This window comes from Odontesthes bonariensis, chromosome 9 (assembly GCF_027942865.1).
Source record: "Odontesthes bonariensis isolate fOdoBon6 chromosome 9, fOdoBon6.hap1, whole genome shotgun sequence".
NCBI lineage: Eukaryota > Metazoa > Chordata > Actinopteri > Atheriniformes > Atherinopsidae > Odontesthes > Odontesthes bonariensis.
The window spans coordinates 5,936,942-5,955,945 of NC_134514.1; the positions used below are offsets into that span (position 1 = coordinate 5,936,942).

Consider the following 19,004-nt stretch of genomic DNA (forward strand, 5'->3'; position numbering starts at 1 on the left):
ATCGCTGTTGTTGTAAGAAGTGTTTAAAGTTTTAAAGATTTGAAAGCCACAGTTTGAGCCACTGGTTGACTGGACAGCTGCGACGCAAGATGGCAGAACGCGTAAATGAATGAATAAGTTTATTTAAAGGACAGCATGCAATACCATAAATAAGCCATTTCATGAACAACAACAAGATGGTTACATCGGATTTAGCAGAAGTGCTATTTTCCATCCGTAGTCCTTAAAGGGGGATGGGGTAAGGAGTACAATTATTATCATTTTTTTCCTTTCTTTATTTAAAAAAAACAACCTAATTACTAGTGGGTCTATTTTAATCATTTTAATTTGATTAATATTTTATTTAATATTTTCTTTAAAAAAGTCTTTAAGAAACCTGATTAAAAAATAAATTAATTAATAAATTAATAAAATTTAAAAAAAAACAAAAACAATTATCAGTGGGAGCACGTCTGTTTTAATAGTAGGTGCATTTTAATATGTTTGGGGAAATCTTTGAAGTTTATGCAGGACTTTATGTGTTGGGGGAGTTCATTCCATTCTTTTATAGCTATATATGAGAAGCAGTTTTGTGCAAAAGCGCTTTTTCTTTTTGGGATGGTGCAAATCAGTGGCTGGAGTTGTCTGTAACGTCTATAAAACGCTCTGACGCCACACAACCACTTGCACCTTTAAAGTTAGGTAAAGAGGTGAAAAAAGAGTCGCTCAGCAGTGTTCAGGAATTGTTAAAATTCTTCTCATTAATCTGTGCAGGACAGCAGGACGTGTTGTACGAGCTCCACAGTGATGACTCACTGATCGATAGAAGAAAACTTGTTTTCATAGACTAATGAAAGAGGGGAAACTGTTAATCCGACAGAGAGATCTCAGAAACAAACATCTCCAGGGGAAAGATAATTCTCTAATACTCAAGTTGAGGCAGCAGGAAGTGACTGTGTGGTTTGGGTTTGTTCTTGTTATCAGCTCCCTCCCGCACGCTTCTCTAATTTTCTATTTCTATGTAAATTCATCCCGCGCCTCGGAGAAGGCTGCAGAGAACAAGCAATGCAGTGCAGAGCGGCAACAAACCTGTGTACCGAGGCCGCGGCCAAACAAATGTGCAGCTTACAACTGCAGCAAACGGGAGGAGGAGGAGGGTGGAGGGATGAAAGAGCGGAGGAAGCAATCAGCAATCAGAACAGCCTTTTTTTTCTTGGGTTAATTGATCTTTGTGACTTTGAATTTCCCGTACCTTTTCTGGCTTTTATTCGTTTTATTTCACTTATTTTCACAGAAACAGGAGGAAAAATACTTAACGTTTCATCTCCGTCTCTTTCACTCTGAGGAGCTGACGTCTTCATGGAGGCCGACTCTTTTCATCTCTCCCGTCCACCCTCTTTCCTTCTGCTCCGTAAATGAGCATGTGTCACTCAAACAGAGAGCAGGAGTTTCTCAGCCAGTGGTAATTGCAGAAAGCAGGGCTCTCATAAATACACTCCTGTTTATTTGCTCTAATGTGCAGCAGAGGTCCATCTAATTTGATGCAGGTGTTCTCCTTTATGAAATCCCTGCAGAAACACTTCATTTTGTTTGCACTGAGATGCAAACTAACACGTTTTTTTTGAGGGCTTGTGGGTGTCTCTGGTCTGTTACCTTTCAGCTGAGGGTTTCTTTTACTGCGTGTTGGAGGTCAGTGCTGCGGCAGTGTGATGCGTCACTCTCGTCCTACGTCACTGAAGCCTCCGTGAGCGCTTATGGTTCATGTAGACGTCAGATCTGCGATTGTGTAATAAAAAATGTTCTCTGCTTTTAAAGAGCAAACGAGCACTTTACATCAGGTTTTTAGAACACGATGTCTGTTAAAAGACATTTCTCTGCCGTTAAATTAAAGGTTTCTGTTGATTAAAGACTGCTTGATTGAAAGAATTCTTCATTATTTCCCTTTGAAATGTTTCCTTTAAATGTTGCTGCTGTGACTCTATACATTTTTTTTAACTTAACCCTGAAAACGTTGCAAAGATTTGAAGAAGCATTAAGAGTGTATATATTGGAAAAGCAACATGAGCCTCATACAGTTTGTCAAATAAAGATGATATTTATATTAGGGCTGTGCGATACTGCAAAATTTGATATCGATCCAATACTAAGTAAATACACAGCCAGTATTGCCGATACCAATACTTTTTACTAACACCATCTACTTTTGTGTAGGGGAGAGCATATCATAATTTATTAAGTGAATGCATCATCAATATGCAAATTTGAATGAAAACTTTTCATGATTATTTAATTATTATGTAGGTTTTCCTTTAATTAATCATGTTTATGATGATAATTAAACACAGGACAAAGTTTTCAGGCAATTAAAAATACTTTTATTAAGAAATGTTTATAGAAAACTTAACACTTAAATTTCCCTTTTGGGGTGCTAATCTGTATTTGAAATTAACAAACTCAAGATTTTTTTTTCAATTTGAAATGAAACTAAGTAAGTTGTGCATATTTTTATGTAGGTGCGTGGACAGGGAGGAGTCGGGTGCTCCGACATGTGCGCTCAATTACACGTCGATTGGGATGTACAAAGGAAATTTGCATACGCACAGATTCATACATCTGGATATTTTTGTGCGTTGGCATTTGGGTTTGAGCGTACGCCATGTTTCAGTAGGAAATCCACGCAAGTCTTTGAACATGAGGCCCCTGGAGTTGTACAGAAGAGAAACTGAAACTTAAGAATCGATCTCATCACACAAGCATCGATCAATACCCAATACCAACGTTAGTACCGATACCATCGATGTTTTAAATCGATCCGCCCAGCCCTAATTTATACGTATCTTTTAAACCACATCTACCTGGAGCTTAACCTTTAGCACACGTAAAGATTAGAGGCTGCATGTACACGCTCAGCGATATTCTGACTATTCACCTTAAATGAAATGAGACGATATGAGTGTTTACATGAGTTGGCCAAAGGACATTCCACTCATATCCTCGTTTACGCGCTGCAGAGCATGGTTGGATTAATGCTAAAGTAGCTTTGTGACAAGTTGGGAATAAAAATGTGTTTTTGCTTTAAACTTTTGAACTAAAACTCTCAGATTTAAGAGCAGGAAAAAGGTAATTGACCAAAATTTATACGACTTTGAAAATAACTTTTCAAAATCATTTTTAAGTGTAATGTGACATGTTGTTAATAAAACATTCAACAGGTTTACTGTGTAAGTAAATGAGAAATCAATTAATAGATTCAAAAGAAAAGTTCCATCAGTTGCACCACAGTTGATTGCTTTATTGGACATGTTGCATGACAGTCACTCTGATTTATGGGCCTCCCATAGATAAAGAGAGTGAACTGTAAAGCATCATGTTGGTCCTCTGACTGGGGACCTGGTGTTATACTGGATGTGGTGCCCTGTGTGATGCACAGATCTGTAGTAATACATCATTTCTACATTTAAAAGTAAATATTCGGCACTGAGATGTGTGTGTGTGTGTGTGTGTGTGTGTGTGTGTGTGTGTGTGTGTGTGTGCGTGTGTGTCACTGCCTCACTCCCTTTCAATACCCTTTGAATGCCGGAGCTGTGTTTCCATGGCAACGCTGACCCCTGGGAGTCAATGTTATTTTTTTCACACAAGTAGCCTCTTTAGAATTCCTCCCTCTTCTCTCTGTCTCATCCATCCTTCCCTCCCACTCTGTTTACCTCCTTCTACCTCTCCGTCTCCTGTTTATTCACTCTTTATTCATTATCTGCTATTCCACGGCCTGCGTAGTTCAGGCCGTACTACATCTCTTTCTCCTTGAGGATGCCGTCACGCTTCTCCAACATGTGCGCACACACGGTTCACTTAAAGCCACTTTTCAGACATGGCTGATTTCATCCCTGAATCTCTTCTTTGGTTCTTTTTGTCTCTTCTTCTTCTTCTCACGGACGCCTCTAAAGACAGTTCATCTCTTGCATGATTCTTCTTCGTGTATATTCTAAATGGTTTTCTCGCATCCTTTTTTGGTCACATCTCAGGTGTCACAGTCATTAATTCCAGTCCTCAGATTTTAAAAGGATGCAAATACAAAACAGATAGATAACAGAAAATGTCACTGTCATTTATTTACTGAACAAAAAAGAAGGAGCAGAGTGTGAAAAAATAAGTCCATCCTTACTGCTTTGATAAGTAGCAGCCAGGTGCTGCTGATCAATGCACTGATTAACTGATCATCAGTCAGTGTGAGCACCTCTATAAAAGCAGAGGTGTTGGTCAGTTTGCTGCATTCAGGTGTGTGTTAACACGATGCCAAGGAGGAAAGACACCAGCAACGATCTCAGAGAAGCAGCTGCTGCTGCCCATCAACCTGGGAAGGGTTATAAGGCCGTTTCCAAACTATCTGGAGTCCATCGTTCTACAGAGAGAAAGATTATTCACAAGCTGAACACATTCAGGACAGCTGTCAATCATCCCAGGAGTGGACGTCCCAGCAAGGTCACCCCAAGGTCAGAAACCCAAGAGCTACATCTCAGACTCTGCGGGCCTCAGTTAGCATGTGAAAGGTTAAAGTTCATGACGGCACAGTTAGAAACAGACTGAACAGGTATGGCTTGTGTGGAAGGGCTGCAGGAGAAAGCCTCTTCTCTCTAAAAAGAACATGCACAGCTTAGGTTTGCAAAGATGCATCTGAACAAACCACAAGACTTCTGGAACAATGTCCTTTGGACAGACCAGACCAAAGGGGAGATGTTTGCTCATAATGCATAGCAGCACGTTTGGAGGAAACCAAACACAGCATATCAGCACAAACACCTCATACCAGCTGTCAAGCACGGTGGTGGAGGGCTGATGATCTGGGCTGGTTCTGCAGCCACAGGACCTGGGCACCTCGCAGTCACTGAGTCCACCATGAACTCCTCTGGATACCAAAGTGTTCTAGAGTCAGATGTGAGGCTAAAGCTGGGCTGAAACTGGCTCATCAACAGGACAAAGATCCCAAACACAGCAGCAGATCTACAGCAGAATGTGTGAAGAAAAGAAGATTCGAGGTGTTGCAACGGTCCAGTCAGAGTCCAGAGCTCAGCCTGACTGAGATGCTGTGGTGGGACCTTCAGAGAGCTGTGCAGAAACCAGAGCTGCAAACCTCAATGAGCTGAAGCAGCGCTGGAGAGAAGAGTGGGAACAAGATTCCTCCTCAACCAGGAGAGAGACTGAGAACGTCCCACAGGAAACCAGCTGCTGGATCAGGGGTTCACTTAGTTTCTCACACACTTGATTATGTGTTTTATTTCAGTTTTTTGTTCAGTATATAATGGCAGTGTTATATAATGTACCGTTGTTCATCTGAAGTTGTATTTACCTCATTTTAAGTTCAGTTAGGGAACAGATTTTTTTTTTTTATGATGTTCTGAGCGTTCTGATTCTGATCTTTGAAACTTTTTCTTATTTTACAGGGGTGCATATGGTCATTTTTGTCTCTCTTTCGAACACGAACTTTCTGTTTCTCTGTGTAGTATATCCATCCAATCCAATTTTATTTATAAAGCACTTTACAACAACCTCAGTTGACCAAGGTGCTGTACAGAAAAAATAAAAACAAAAAATTAAAATAATAAAATACAAGAATAAATTAAAAGACATACAACAGCTATATAATTTAAAACAATAATAATAATACTAAAATAAATAAAATAAAAAATAATAATTATACATTCAACATCTCACATCGTGTCAAAAGCCAAGGAGAAGAGATGTGTTTTAAGGTAGGATTTAAAAACAGATAGAGAGGAAGCCTGTCTGACGTGGAGAGCCATCCATAGAGAATCACTTCATCCAGCCTCCCCGACGTTTAAATCTTCCCATCGTGACTGTAGAGAAATGCATTTCTCATGATTTTGCTAAAGCAGATTTGTTGCAGAAATTGTGATAACTTGTGCTTTTTTTCTGTTTTCTCCACCCTCCCCACCCCTTCCCACCAGGCCAAGCTGATCGTCCCCAACAGTACAGCGGGACTAATCATTGGTAAAGGTGGAGCCACAGTCAAGGCAGTGATGGAGCAGTCTGGGGCGTGGGTCCAGCTATCCCAAAAGCCTGAGGGCATCAACCTGCAGGAGCGTGTGGTCACCATCAGCGGCGAGCCTGAACAGAACAGAAAAGCAGTGGAGATCATCGTCCAGAAGATCCAGGAGGACCCGCAAAGTTCCTCCTGCCTCAACATCTCCTACTCGAACATCACAGGCCCCGTCGCCAACTCCAACCCCACCGGTTCCCCGTACGCCAACTCCACCGAGGTCATGCCGGCAGCAGCGGCGGCTGCAGCAGCTACAGCTTCCTCTCTGCTCGGCCAGGCAGGCCTGGCTGGAGTTGGAGCCTTCCCGACCACAATGTCCAGCCTCTCAGGCAACGACCTGCTCGCCATCACCTCCGCCCTCAACACTTTGGCCAGCTACGGCTACAACACCAACTCTCTGGGCCTGGGGTTGAACCCTGCCGCGGCCTCAGGGGTGTTAGCCGCCGTAGCAGCTAATGCCAACCCAGCAGCAGCCGCCGCAGCTAATTTGTTAGCATCTTATGCTAGTGATGCATCCACCAGCGCAGCTCACTCTGCAGCCAGCCTTGGCGGCTTCTCCCTGGGATCTCTTGCTGCCGCTACTGGAGCCACAAACGGCTACCTAAGCGCTGCGTCGCCACTGGTGGCGCAATCTCTGCTCGCCACTGAGAAGCTAGCAGAAGGAGCAAAGGAAGTGGTCGAGATCGCCGTGCCGGAAAACCTAGTGGGAGCCATCTTAGGGAAAGGAGGCAAGACGCTAGTGGAGTACCAGGAGCTGACCGGCGCCAGGATCCAGATCTCCAAGAAAGGCGAGTTCATCCCTGGAACTCGGAACAGGAAGGTGACCATCACCGGCTCCCAGGCTGCAACACAGGCCGCACAGTACCTGATCAGCCAGCGGATCACCTATGAGCAGGGGGTACGCGCCACCAACCCACAGAAGGTGGGCTAAACCTGACAGCCAATGAGAAACGAGGAGGAAAAGAGGAAAAAAAAAAAGAGTGGGGGCTTGGGGGAGGAGTATAAGAAAAGCAAGAGCTGAGAATGGAAAAAAGGAGAGGAGAGCAAGAATGTCGGAAGGAATCGTTTGCGCCGTTTTCTTCTGCGTGTTTTCAGTATTCTGTATTAAAAAAAAAAGTTTTTTGACGCAAAGCAAAAATGTGCTGAGAAAGGTGAGGAGGGAGAGGAGCGAGTTGTTACGCTGAAAAACCAAGAAAAAAATGTGTAAAATGTAAATAAGGTTTTATTACTTAATGTCTTGACCTTTTGGGATTTTTTATTGTTTTGTTTTTCTTGTTTTTTTTTGTTTTTGTTTAGTAAATTAAGCCGTCTGTTTGTGTATCGTGTGGACAGAGCTGAATGCCATGTAGACAGGCGGACCGCCTGAGAGGCTACAGTGTGGGGGGAGGGGGGGCATGGGCATGGGCACGGAGAGGGGGAGGGTTGGTGTTTACAGGGTACAACCCTCCACCCCCCCCCTCAAACCCTAAATCCTGTATGGAAACAACCCTTACCCGTCCCTCCCCCCCTGCAGCCCACACCCACCACCCATTAGCAGGGTTTTTTTGTTTTCCGTCTAGATTTGCCCCACTTCCTTCAAATACCCTTCTCACCCCTTGCCCCCCCCCCTCTCTCTCCCTTGCCCTGCTCTACCCCTCCCCCTTTTTACAAGGGTTTTATAATGAGCGAGTCTGCAAACTTCAGCCTGGTATGTGAGAGAAGAAATGCCCTCGACTCCCCCCCTAAACTCCGTCTTCTCTCTCCCACATATGACATCACCTCCCTCCTTCTCCTCCTCCTCCTCCTCCCCCACTTCTCTGGGGAACAGCGGAGGGGTGAGGTGAAACCGGGGAGAGGTGTGGGTGTGGGGGGGGGGGGCAGGAATCAGCTGGGTGTTTCTTCATTTTGCACACCCTGTGATGCCCCTGCAGGGGTGCGACAGCACGTAGCGCCCTCCACGTGCGGCTCTAGTGTTTCAGATAGAATGTCGAGGCGCATGCTGATGACCTCACGTAGTGCGAAAACCTAGAAACGGCGAGAGTGATGCTGTGCGAGCAAACACGCAGGATCCGCGGCACTTTTTGCAGTCTCCTGTGATAACTCTATTAATAATATTATCATGTTTATTACAATAGGAATCATCACCATCGTCACTATTTATTAATGAAATCACCCGATATAAAGCTCAGTTTTTATTTGTTTTTTTTTTTAATCTGTGAATTCAGGTTTGACATGAATGTAAATGAGACTATTTTTGATTTCAATCTTTTGTTTTAATGTAAGTGGGCTGAAGATGAATAGTAATGTCACATAGTGTAATATATGTCTTATTTAAGTCCAGTAAGCAAGCCGCCCCAGGTGTTAAGATCATTACAGTGGAGGATCACCTTGTATATCCAGTCAAAGAGCAGAACAGGGAATGCACACACACACACACACACACACACGTACACAGTGAAAAAAAAACATAATGCCATATTTGGTGCTAGAAAAAGGGAATTCATCATATCTTGTGATGCAGACTGCAGCAAGTCTCTCAAATTCTACACCATTCACGCCACAGACTGCAGAACAGGTATATTAACCTTAAATACCTGTTTATTACGCTCAGCTACCCCTCCTCGTGCTGCAAAATGTCACTGCTGTCTGTATCTGTAGTTAAATGCCCGGTTGCAGTTTCCCTACTATGTAGAACTGCAACTAAAAATGAATAATTTATCAGAGCTGAGACCCACTCTCAGATGAACTGCTGCTGCTCAGCCTGTGGTCATTCGAACCCTTCGGGTTACCCCAAACCGCAGACTAGATCAAGTAAGAGCACTTAAGACTGACAACATACTACTGAGAAATGCAAAACATTAAAGAGGAAACACTGAAAGGGGGCGAGGGAACGTCGTTTGTCCAGGTTCCACTGCCGAATCTGCAAGCCTCGCTCGTAGATTTGCTATTTTTAAGGCAGCATGCATATCGGTTAAGGAGATAAATAGCCTCACTGATCCTTGCCCTTATCAAGCAACCGTCCGGCTGCCAATGAGGTAAAGGGCAGACGACTGATTTTCAACATAAGTCAAGGGAGCAGAGCTGATTTCTGCCCCTGGCGAACTGCAGGTCGCTCCATGGCAACAGGTTTACTGCCCACTGTAGACCCACAAGGCTGCTCAAGATGCTGTTGTTTATTTTCTTGTTTTGTTTTTTTTTTGTTGTGTCGTGTTTTTATTTTTCTTGTTTTTTCTCGGAGTACACTGAATTTTTTTTTTTGTCTTAATGCACTGTGAAGCCAGAAAGCAGTTCTCTCGACTCAAAAAAGGTCAGGGATGTGCACTGTAGATGGCATTATGACTGGATGGGTTCTGTTTGGCAGGGAAAAAAAACAACACATGTTTGAAACATATGTAGGATGCATATGAAGAACTTCACCAGAAAGCACGTCATATCTGAATACTGAAAATCGAGACTAGGTCGATTGAAGAGGATCAATCAATTTGAGGATGAGATTCTACTTTTCTGTTATCTTGGAAAAGTGTTTTTGGAATAAGAGGGCGGGATGCTGGGGGAGTGTTAGCTGTCCACCAGCAGGTCACAGAGACTGGAACAAATTCTAAATTCAAATCTCTCTTTACGCATCTGTGTCTTTTTCATGAATAGTGTAAAAAAGCATATCCAACGGGCAAATTCCTGGGCAGATATTTAATTCTAATAAGAGTTTAGATCGAATGTAAACTGCTAAAAAATGATGAGGAGGGGGTGATTGGATTTACTGACCTTAACAGCCCTTTTGATTGTTTTTCGAAACCAATCTGATCCCAAAATCCTCCACTGTGCTATCGAACGTGTCACTCTCTGTTGGAGCGCCAGTGAGGGTTTATCTCCACAGCTTGGTAAGGAGGCTTCTTTACTCCCATCTAACACCATCCACACTCTCCTCACCCTCCCACCCGTCCTCAGTTTTCCAGTGCACTCCCATTCTGACACCCCCCTCCTTCCACATCGCTCCATGGGTGACTATGTCTGGTGTTCCAATCGATGCATGTCTGCTGCTTGCCCCGGTAAACGCCACAGATTGAGCCTCTCCTCTCTCTGAGACGAGCAGAAAACAACCACACCTGCAGAGGAAGGCGTAGCTGGCAGGGCGCAGCGCTCAAACACTCCCAGCTGCAGTTTGGATCGCTGCGTTTTTACCTTAATTTGGAACACCTTGTTGCACATACATACACATTTGTTAGGGAGTAGTTTGACTTTGAAAGGGTTTGACTGGATTAAACGCAGGAAGGCGGTGCTTCTGTTTCAGCGTGGACATGTACTGTGCTGTGTGCATTTGTTAACTGGCTAATCTCACTGTGAGGCAGGTGGATGACTGACTAATTTATCATTTATCAAGCAGAAATTGCAAATGACTGCCTCATTCTTATTAGCTCTCCAAATGTGAATTTTTCTGCCATACACCACTTTTCACCTTCCTTTTCCACGAGGGACTGAGGCTTAACCGACGCCCCGTTCCTCTGTTTTCAGGTTTTTTTAGAGGCTAATGTTAAAAACATGTTGGTTTTATGGGTGACTTTACTAATGGCCGAGCCGCTGATGGTGCATTGAATGACAAATAAGAAAAATAATTACAAAATGTCTGTTAAAAGTCAGAATTCCCAGTCAGGAAACAAAATATCGAACAAAATGCTGGTAGAGCATTGTTTGCTCCTTTCTTTCTTAGGCTAACCATATCACTGCTTAAAGCATAAAGCTTTCCGACTTTCCATTTCTGAGGTGGAGCAAATGCAGCATGATTTGAACTAGAAGTTGGGCGGAGATGAAGATGAGTAGGCGGGATATTTTTGCTCTGAGTTGAGAGTTTTACGTAGAAATTACACTGCAAATGTACTGATTGAGATATTTCCAAACTAGCCGCGTACATAGTGTCAGGGTTGTGATATCAGGACACTAATTCGTCACCTTTAATAGCACAGCAAACGGACAAACAGGCAGTTTGTGGTTTGTCTTTTTCCCTCTCACCTGGAGTAGTCATAGTTTACAGACTTTGTTATGTCAGTTTTCCTGCTTGTTGTTTCACAGAAAGCAAAAGCATGCATGCAGCACAGTTCAGTGTGTTTATGGTGGCAGAAGAGCTTGAAATTCCTGATTAAGGTGCCAGATGACTTTGATAAACGCGGGATGGATTTGTCTTTTTCATCTCATTAATTAAACCTTAGAGTTTTATCTTTTAGACAGCGGCCAATCTCTTTAGTTATCTTAATGTTAGGCGGTCGAGATAAAAATGTGACAAGTATTGGAAGCAATACATGTAGTGGCATATCGTGTTGTCCTGTCTTTTATCCTCTGTCTGCCGTAGGAGCTTTTGGATTTCTCTGTAGATGTTGGATAGGTTGACAAGAGTATTTTCTTTTTTTTTGTTTGTGGAAAATGCTGCTATTGAATAATAACTGATGTACTAAAACTACAAGGTTAAAACATATCGAAATCTGTCCTTTAGCTGGAGAGGCTAGTTTCAAGCGGCAGTATAATAATGCTCTGTTATAAGCTGACGATAAGTTAAGAGTAGTGTAACCTGAACAAGTGAAACCTGTGCCAAAATACAAGCTAAACTGTAAATGTATTCATTTAAACCACATTAGGAAAGAGGAGACCTACTTTTGTATTAAGAAAATGTGAAAAGTGCCAAATGAACCATATTTATAATTACCTAACTGAAGGGGCAAAAGTCCTCGTAAATGTTTTTAAGATCTAGGTTGAAGAACAGACGAAGCACCTCACTATAACAGTGTGTTTAAGCCCTCTCTGTCCCTGCTACAAGAGGAGGGACCGCCATGTTAGCCAAGTGTTAAGCCAACGCTCTGGGAGCTTCACCTCCCAGAATGCAACAGCACTATGACTCTGGGGCTAGACTGCTCAATACAGTGATAGGTTAGCATTCTAACGCTAAAGAAAATGTGACTAGATAGCATTCTTAAACAGCCTTTTATAGTTACGATAAAAATGTATTTTGTGGAAATAGATGTTATCTTTTTTGCACGTCTATATTGCATGATATCAAAGTGAAGCGTGGACAAAAAAAAAGTTTAAAAAAAAATGAAGAAACAAAAGAGAACTGATAAAAAAAAAAAGTTTAAAAAAAAATAGGCAGTGTATTGTTCATTTTTCAAATCTTTGCATGCCGGTAAAGGGTAGAGCATTTTGATATAGTTTTACACGCGTTCAGATGTTCGTTGTTACCCCCATGCAGTCACGTTAAGTCCTGGTCCACCTGCTGCAGGTGGGCCACATGTTGGATTTTAATGTTACAACAGAAGAAGTGTGTCGTGGTTAAGCTGACTAACCTTCCTCAGAGGAATACGAACAAAAATCTCGAACAAACCTAAGACTGTGTTGCTACATGTCGAGCGAGCTTGGACTAAAAATGTTTCTTTTTAGCTTCAGAAAAAAAAACACAAAAAAAATAGGATTTAATTACAAATAGAGACTGAGATTGTCCATGAATGTACTCACCTTTTCATAAGTTTGCATATCACTCTTCTGAGCACTGGCGTGCAGTAGAAGCTTACATGTGTTTTTGTGTGTTTTTGTAACATTACTAACCCCTCGGCACATCGTCGAGCTCTCAGTATAATTATGTTGTCTGTTCTTTAACCCCCCCCCCCCTCCATGCTCTGAGCTCTGGCTTGTCTTGTAAACAATGCGCACCTTATTGACCTCAAATTATGACATGGAGTATCTCAGGCCACGCCCACTGCGATTCAGAAAGAGAGACAGTGTAAGACAGAGGCTAAAAATCCCCCGCCTCACATGAATCCAGAATATAAACTCTCAGACACACACGAGCCCGTGTGCTGCTCTGTCGGCCTCCCTCGGGAGCCTCGCTGCAGAATTTGGGACAGACTGTGTTTTCGCTCCCTTAATATGCGATCCGAGACTCCGTTCCCGGGGAGAGAAACAACGCTGAGCATTGCCAGTGTTGTTTTCAAAGTGGTAATGTTTTGCTTTATTGGCGTCAGTGTGCAAACTTTTTTTATTCATTTGCAGCCAAAGTCTCTTTCTGCCATTGCTTATCATGTGACAGAAGGATTTTCTTTGCGGTCATGTTTCCTGAAAATGGCCCAAAAAAACCCAGAGAATTATCAGAATTTCCATTATTGATCCGAGTGATGTGTTTGCACTATACTTTCTGCTGATACTGTGCACGGCAGGCCGAGCTGAGGTGGGGGTCAGTGTGCGAGACTACTGTAGATGCGTAGCTTTACTGTCGGTGTTTCCTCAGTATTGTATTTAGATGTGCATGCTCCCGTCTGCTCCTCTCTCTGAGTTTGTCTGCTTTAGGCCAGCTTTGTGCTCGTGGTGTCCAGTTAGTCGTGTTGTTTTTTTTCCATGTCCTTTCGTTTGGTTCTTTTTTTTTACTGTAGAAGAATGCTAACTGAACCCTAAACCTGCTCGTCAGGTGACCTCATTGCTTCTCAGTGGGTGTGTGGCACTTCAACTTTTTTTTGGTTTTTTTCCTCCACAAACCCACTCTCACCCACACCAACCACTGACCCTCTTCAGACAACCTCCACGACACATAACGGGACCCCCCCACCCTGTTCGTTTCCCACCCCTCCTCCTCCTCCTCTCCCGAAACTCGGGCCCCATCAAAGCACCAGCAACTGTAGACTACATTTGTCACATCACTGTTTTTCTGTTCCTTCTTCTCGCTCTGTTTTTTTCCTGGTCTTTGATTTGTATTGTATGCTCTAACCCAAGCCAGTTTTAACAAAATGCCATTTCTGTGTGTAGCCTGTTTACCCTTTCAACACACACACACACACACACACACACACACACACACACACACACACACACACACACACACACACACACTCCTCCATGCCCTCTTTTTTTTTTGCACTTTCACTGCCCACTCCTCCTCCTCCTCGCCCAAAACATACACACACTTTCCTCCTCCGCCTCCCACGAGTCTCTTCTCTTTCTCTCTCTCTCTCTCTCTCTCTCTCTCTCTCTCTCTCTCGAGTGCCAAAATAGAACAGAGAGGAAAACAAAAAACGACAACAACAACAACAACCATTCCAAGCGTTTCTTTGAGTTGTTCTTGTGTGTCGGACATCCATCCTGGAAGCACCCATGAAGCCAGCATGCTCCGCCCTCATAACATGATGTCGCTCATGACGCCTCAACTGAACAGCACCTTGCCCCCTCCACCACCACCTTCTCCTCCTCCTCCTCACCACCCCCCACAGAGCTAAACCCGACAAGGATTAACCCCTCTGCAGGTTGGCTACCTACCTACTGTCCTGCCTCTCAACCTACCTAAAACAGTCCTACCGCTCATGCCAGCTGCTTTCCTAATTCTGTCATTTCTTCAGCCTGTGGGACTTCATTGATTGTGTGCCATAGTGTTGGGGGCACCTTTCACTCTCCTCACCTCCCCCCTCTTTTACACCCCCACCTCTTCTCTCTCTGTCTCTGTAACCCCCCCCCCTCCTCTCGCTCTCGCTCCATTTGATTTTTCTCGATGGGAAAGATTCAAAAAACTCCATTTTCTAATGATGATTTTTTTTTTGTTGTCGTTTAACATCCAAAACCCACGCACGCCGACACATCCACCGCCCCCCGTGCAGTGGTGTGGGGAGTGTTTACGCACCGTCAGCTGCGCAGCCATCCTCTGTCTTCTTGAACTTTTTGAACTTTCACCCCCTCATGAACTTTATTGACCTTCTTCCTCCTCCTCCTACCCCCCTTCTGTGTTCATCCAACTGTTTGGACGATAACTCTCCATTCCATCCCCCCCAAAAAAACCTCTTTGAGACTGTGCAATGCTAGCTGATATGATTGGATTTTTTTTGTTTGTTTGTTTGTTGCTCATCATTGGGGACAGTCCTCTGAGATATAAGTTTAAAAAAAATAAAGAACAAAAAAAAAAACATATGAAAGTAAGAAAAATATCCAAAAAAAGGAAATGCAGACAAACAAAAAAAAAAGGATAAAACACTAAACAACTGTTTCTCCACAATTTCATTTTTTTCTCTCTCATTGTAAATATTTTTGTCAGAGTTTTGCTGAGCTGTAAAGAGAGAAGTGTTGAGCAGAAAGGGGCCGGCAGCATAAAGAGAAACTAGTGGACGCAGCAGATGATCATGACACTCTTCATCCTCTGTATCTGATAGTTAGGTCTGCCTGTATAATCGGCTATGCTAGTTCTACTGTGTTACCCTGTGCTGTTGTTATTAGTGTTGATTTACCTACTGTATTCGCTGTTTAGCTTTCATGTTGGCTTGCAAACTCTTTAGATAACTGTGCTCATCGAATACTAAGCTTGAGAAGTAGTCCAAGCCGTTCTCAGCATTGGCTTGTTTATGTGCATTCGTTGATGTTTTTTCTAAAAGTCTAACAGTGAGTTGTAGTGGCATAAGTATCTTTTGTCATCAAGCCATAGTTTTAAGAAATGCTTGGTCGTGTTAGAGACATATCATGGTGGAAAACGGCTCGACTCAGCTCCTCGTTTTTTTTGGAGCGAAACCTAGGGAGGTGGATGAAAAAAAAAAAAAAGAAAAAGACCCTCAGCTGCTGCTGGGGTTCTTAATGAGGAGGCTGAGCTGCTACCTTTTGTGCAATACAGTCCTAGTTTACATTACGTAGAATGATAGATTAGAGATGATTAACCCTCTGCAGGTGTCGCTCAACCATCCGGCCGCCTGCAGAACCAAACTGGTATCATATCTCCATATTTCGCCTCCACATCTGGGACATTTTGAAAGTATTAAAAGTGACTGCGTGAGATTAGACTCCACCATTTCATCGCATTGCTCTCAGCTCCACTCTTGATTTATGCTGCCTGCCCCATTTGCCCTGAGAACACCACATGAGCTATTTATTTCTCAGACTCTTATTATTATACTATTAATAAATAACAACGCAACAAGAAAAAGGGAAAGACTGGAAAAAGGTGAATTAATATTATTATTGTTTTGTTTTTATTTTTTAGTATTTTAGTGGTTGCTTTTAACAACATTCATTAACTGACTTAAAGATTATTGAATATTTAATGTAATTGTAGCATTGTGTTTGTAAAGAGAAAAAAAACCTAGTGAGTTGTGTTTCTTGACTTGTGGATTACCAGTGAAGTGGGCAATCTAGTGCTAATATATATGAGGTCTTTTTTTAAGGATTCTTATTTTGCGACAGCAACAGCAGTCATTATAAATGTTCATTTTAGCATCACCTGTCTTCCGTTGTCTTATTCTTCACCTTCCACCACACTCTGCATCATCACAGTAACACATCGCAAGTCTGGGGTGGGACCGAGTGCGTGTTTGTGTGCATGTGTGGGTTAACAAATCTGTGTGTTTATTCGTGCGTCTATGCAAAAGTTGCGGGTAAATGTGTCCTTGTGCCAGTCCACCTCCTTGTGTGAGCGGATGCGGCGTGTGTGAGTGTGTGCTCGTTGGGTTTGTGAGGTCGGGATTCGGGGTGGGTGTTCTGTCCAGTGTCCACCAAAAGCTAAAACCTGTCAGGCTTCCATACTTACCGATGGAACCTCCTGACGTTATAGCTGCAAACCCTCATCATGTGATCTGACTCAACACAACTGTCCATAACCCCCTTCAGTCACCTGACCAACCAAATCAACCAATCACTGTCCACCACTACCGCCTCCCCCTGCGCCATCCTTTTGCTGCACACCACGTCAGCCCCATGTGATGTTCTCCATCGATAACATACTACTGTCACAATCTACTGTTACATGCTGACAGATCTGGGGATAAATACTCACCTCGAGCTGTAATCGCTTGGTTTTGTTTGACAAAACAAAGCCCATCATAAATTAAGACGCGTGCACTTCAGGTTGTTCGATTCTGACGGCGTCAGTTCACCCAAAATTAGTTTATTCTTCCAGGTTCTCAACATATCTGTCCCTGTGATTTCTGCCCCAAAACCGTAGAGGTGAATGGAATTTAGTTTGTGGTGGTGCTCACAGCATTAAAGATTTAATTTAAACTTTGAAAAAAAAAATAATAAATCAATAGGAACCTTTCAGTGAAGGAGAATGTGTCCCTGTTGCTTGGGGTAAACCACACAACTCACTGAGAACAGTTTTTATCGGGACTATTTTTTCTCTCGAAAGTAGATGTAGTTGTTGTGCAACAAAAATAAAATTGCATTTCTGGGGGGATGGTGACAAAAATCCATGAGACAGATGTGTCGAAACTCGCAATCTGCATTACTAAAAGAACCGCAAGGGTTAAGTTAGGAAACATTTTTGCAGTTTGGATGAACTGGCCCGTCAGTCTTCTCCTGAGGTGCACTCGTGCTGTTCATTTGAAACCATTCCAAATTCAGGATTGTTTTCCCCAGAGCTGCATATTACATTCTACTGTTCATACTACTGTACGTGCTGCATACTACCTTTACCAGGTCAGAATCCACCTTAACCTGTTTCCATGCCAACCACAGAGGAGCCAGTTGCATGGCAACCAGCTTCCGCCACAACAAACCGACCTACCAACCAGCCATCTTCCTCCACTGATGAGGCCCGTGCCCACCTGACTATGATCGCTCCTTAGAAGAGATAGAGGAAGAGAGAGGATAGGAAGAAGGGATGACAGATGAAAAGAAGTAGTTGTGATTCTCAGGGTGTCTTATATAGATCTGCTGTTTAGTCTGTTCTCCAGTCTCTCACTGGTGTCCTGTTGCCCCTAACTGAGCCCAAAGACGATCATGTCCTCCTGTGAGAAATTCCTCATATTCCTCGATTAATTGACTATTGACCAATTCCTCTCGATCAGTTGATTGACAGCATTGATTGACCAATTTTCTTGAGAGATGCTACGCAGCCAGCTGAATGAAGCTCGGCACTGTAACTAATGTTTACAACCCAAATGAGACCAACAACGCTGTTGAAAGAATGTCTAGGACTTAAAAAAAAAAAAAAAAAAAGAGACAAATCTCTGAAGAGTACTTATTTCTAAATGATGGAACTTTTCGCTTACTTTCTATGTGACATGAGGTAATGTAATTTTTTTCAATCATTGCATGTGACTATTTTTATTTGCAATGAAACTGTTAGAATGGATGGTACATTTGTGACGTCAGTGCAACGTTTGGACGCCGATGCTAGAAATCAGTCGGTGTCTAATAACAGTGTTTTCATGTCGCCGTAAGGAGTGCTTATGGACCAATGAATGCTAAATGTGTGACCATACAAAGCTGTAAAGGTTTTGTTTATTTGTACATGGTTATGGGTACAATAAACCATTGAAGAAAAGTAACACCTTTAGTCTTAAGGATTAAGCCCTCGCACATTTGTTTGTAAAGTCAGATCCGAGAGAGGTACTTTGGATAACGCAGTATGTGCTGTTCAGAGGTAAGTTTCAGCAGTTAAAGTTGACCCAACATGGCACCTGGGAAGCTACTTCCCTTCAGATATCCAGAGGGCTTGGCTTTACATGTTAGACAGTTAGACAAATTAAAGACAATTAGGGTTTGGTCCACTTTCACACATCCCTGTCCTCCCAACAACAGGCATCACAATCGAGAAGGGGAGGGGTTCAGCTCTCTGACATATTCATCTACCCACAATCCTCCTGTGCTCCAGAGTCATCCGATCAACAAACACCTGCACTCCCACATCCACCATGATTCCACAAACCAGCCAGTCAGCTCCTGTGACCTCTGGCCAAAATCGTCTCAGCCCTCTTCATGCCATCAGCTAAAGCGGCCAGTGGCTTTTTTTGAGCTGTTGTTGCAAAGCCCCCTGGGAAATGGAGTTCACAGTTCACAGCATGGTCCGACCAACCACCTGTCACTCTCCTCCCACATATCTTTCTCCATACGCCACTAAAGAAGTTCCTCCGGCTTCCAGGGAGAAGATCACAGCAATTTTGTGGTTTTTTTAGAGTTCAACTTGTTTCACCGTCCGGACGGTTTGGGCCGTTTAAAACAAAATACATGGGTTTTAAAGGCAGCTAAAACACACAAAGAATTCAATTCAGTT

At 43.1% G+C, this 19,004-nt stretch overlaps 1 protein-coding gene across 3 annotated transcripts in view; it reads left to right on the top strand.

Moving 5' to 3' along the window:
* nova2 (NOVA alternative splicing regulator 2) overlaps positions 1-16,231 on the top strand; it is a 98,402-nt gene extending 82,171 nt beyond the window's left edge. For all 3 annotated transcript variants that reach the window (XM_075472848.1, XM_075472846.1, XM_075472847.1), the window contains one exon: positions 5,943-16,231. In XM_075472848.1, coding sequence (XP_075328963.1) covers positions 5,943-6,965 — 1,023 coding nt within the window. In that variant the 3' untranslated portion in view covers positions 6,966-16,231. The remainder of the gene's footprint in view (positions 1-5,942) is intronic.
* Positions 16,232-19,004: the final 2,773 nt, after the last annotated feature.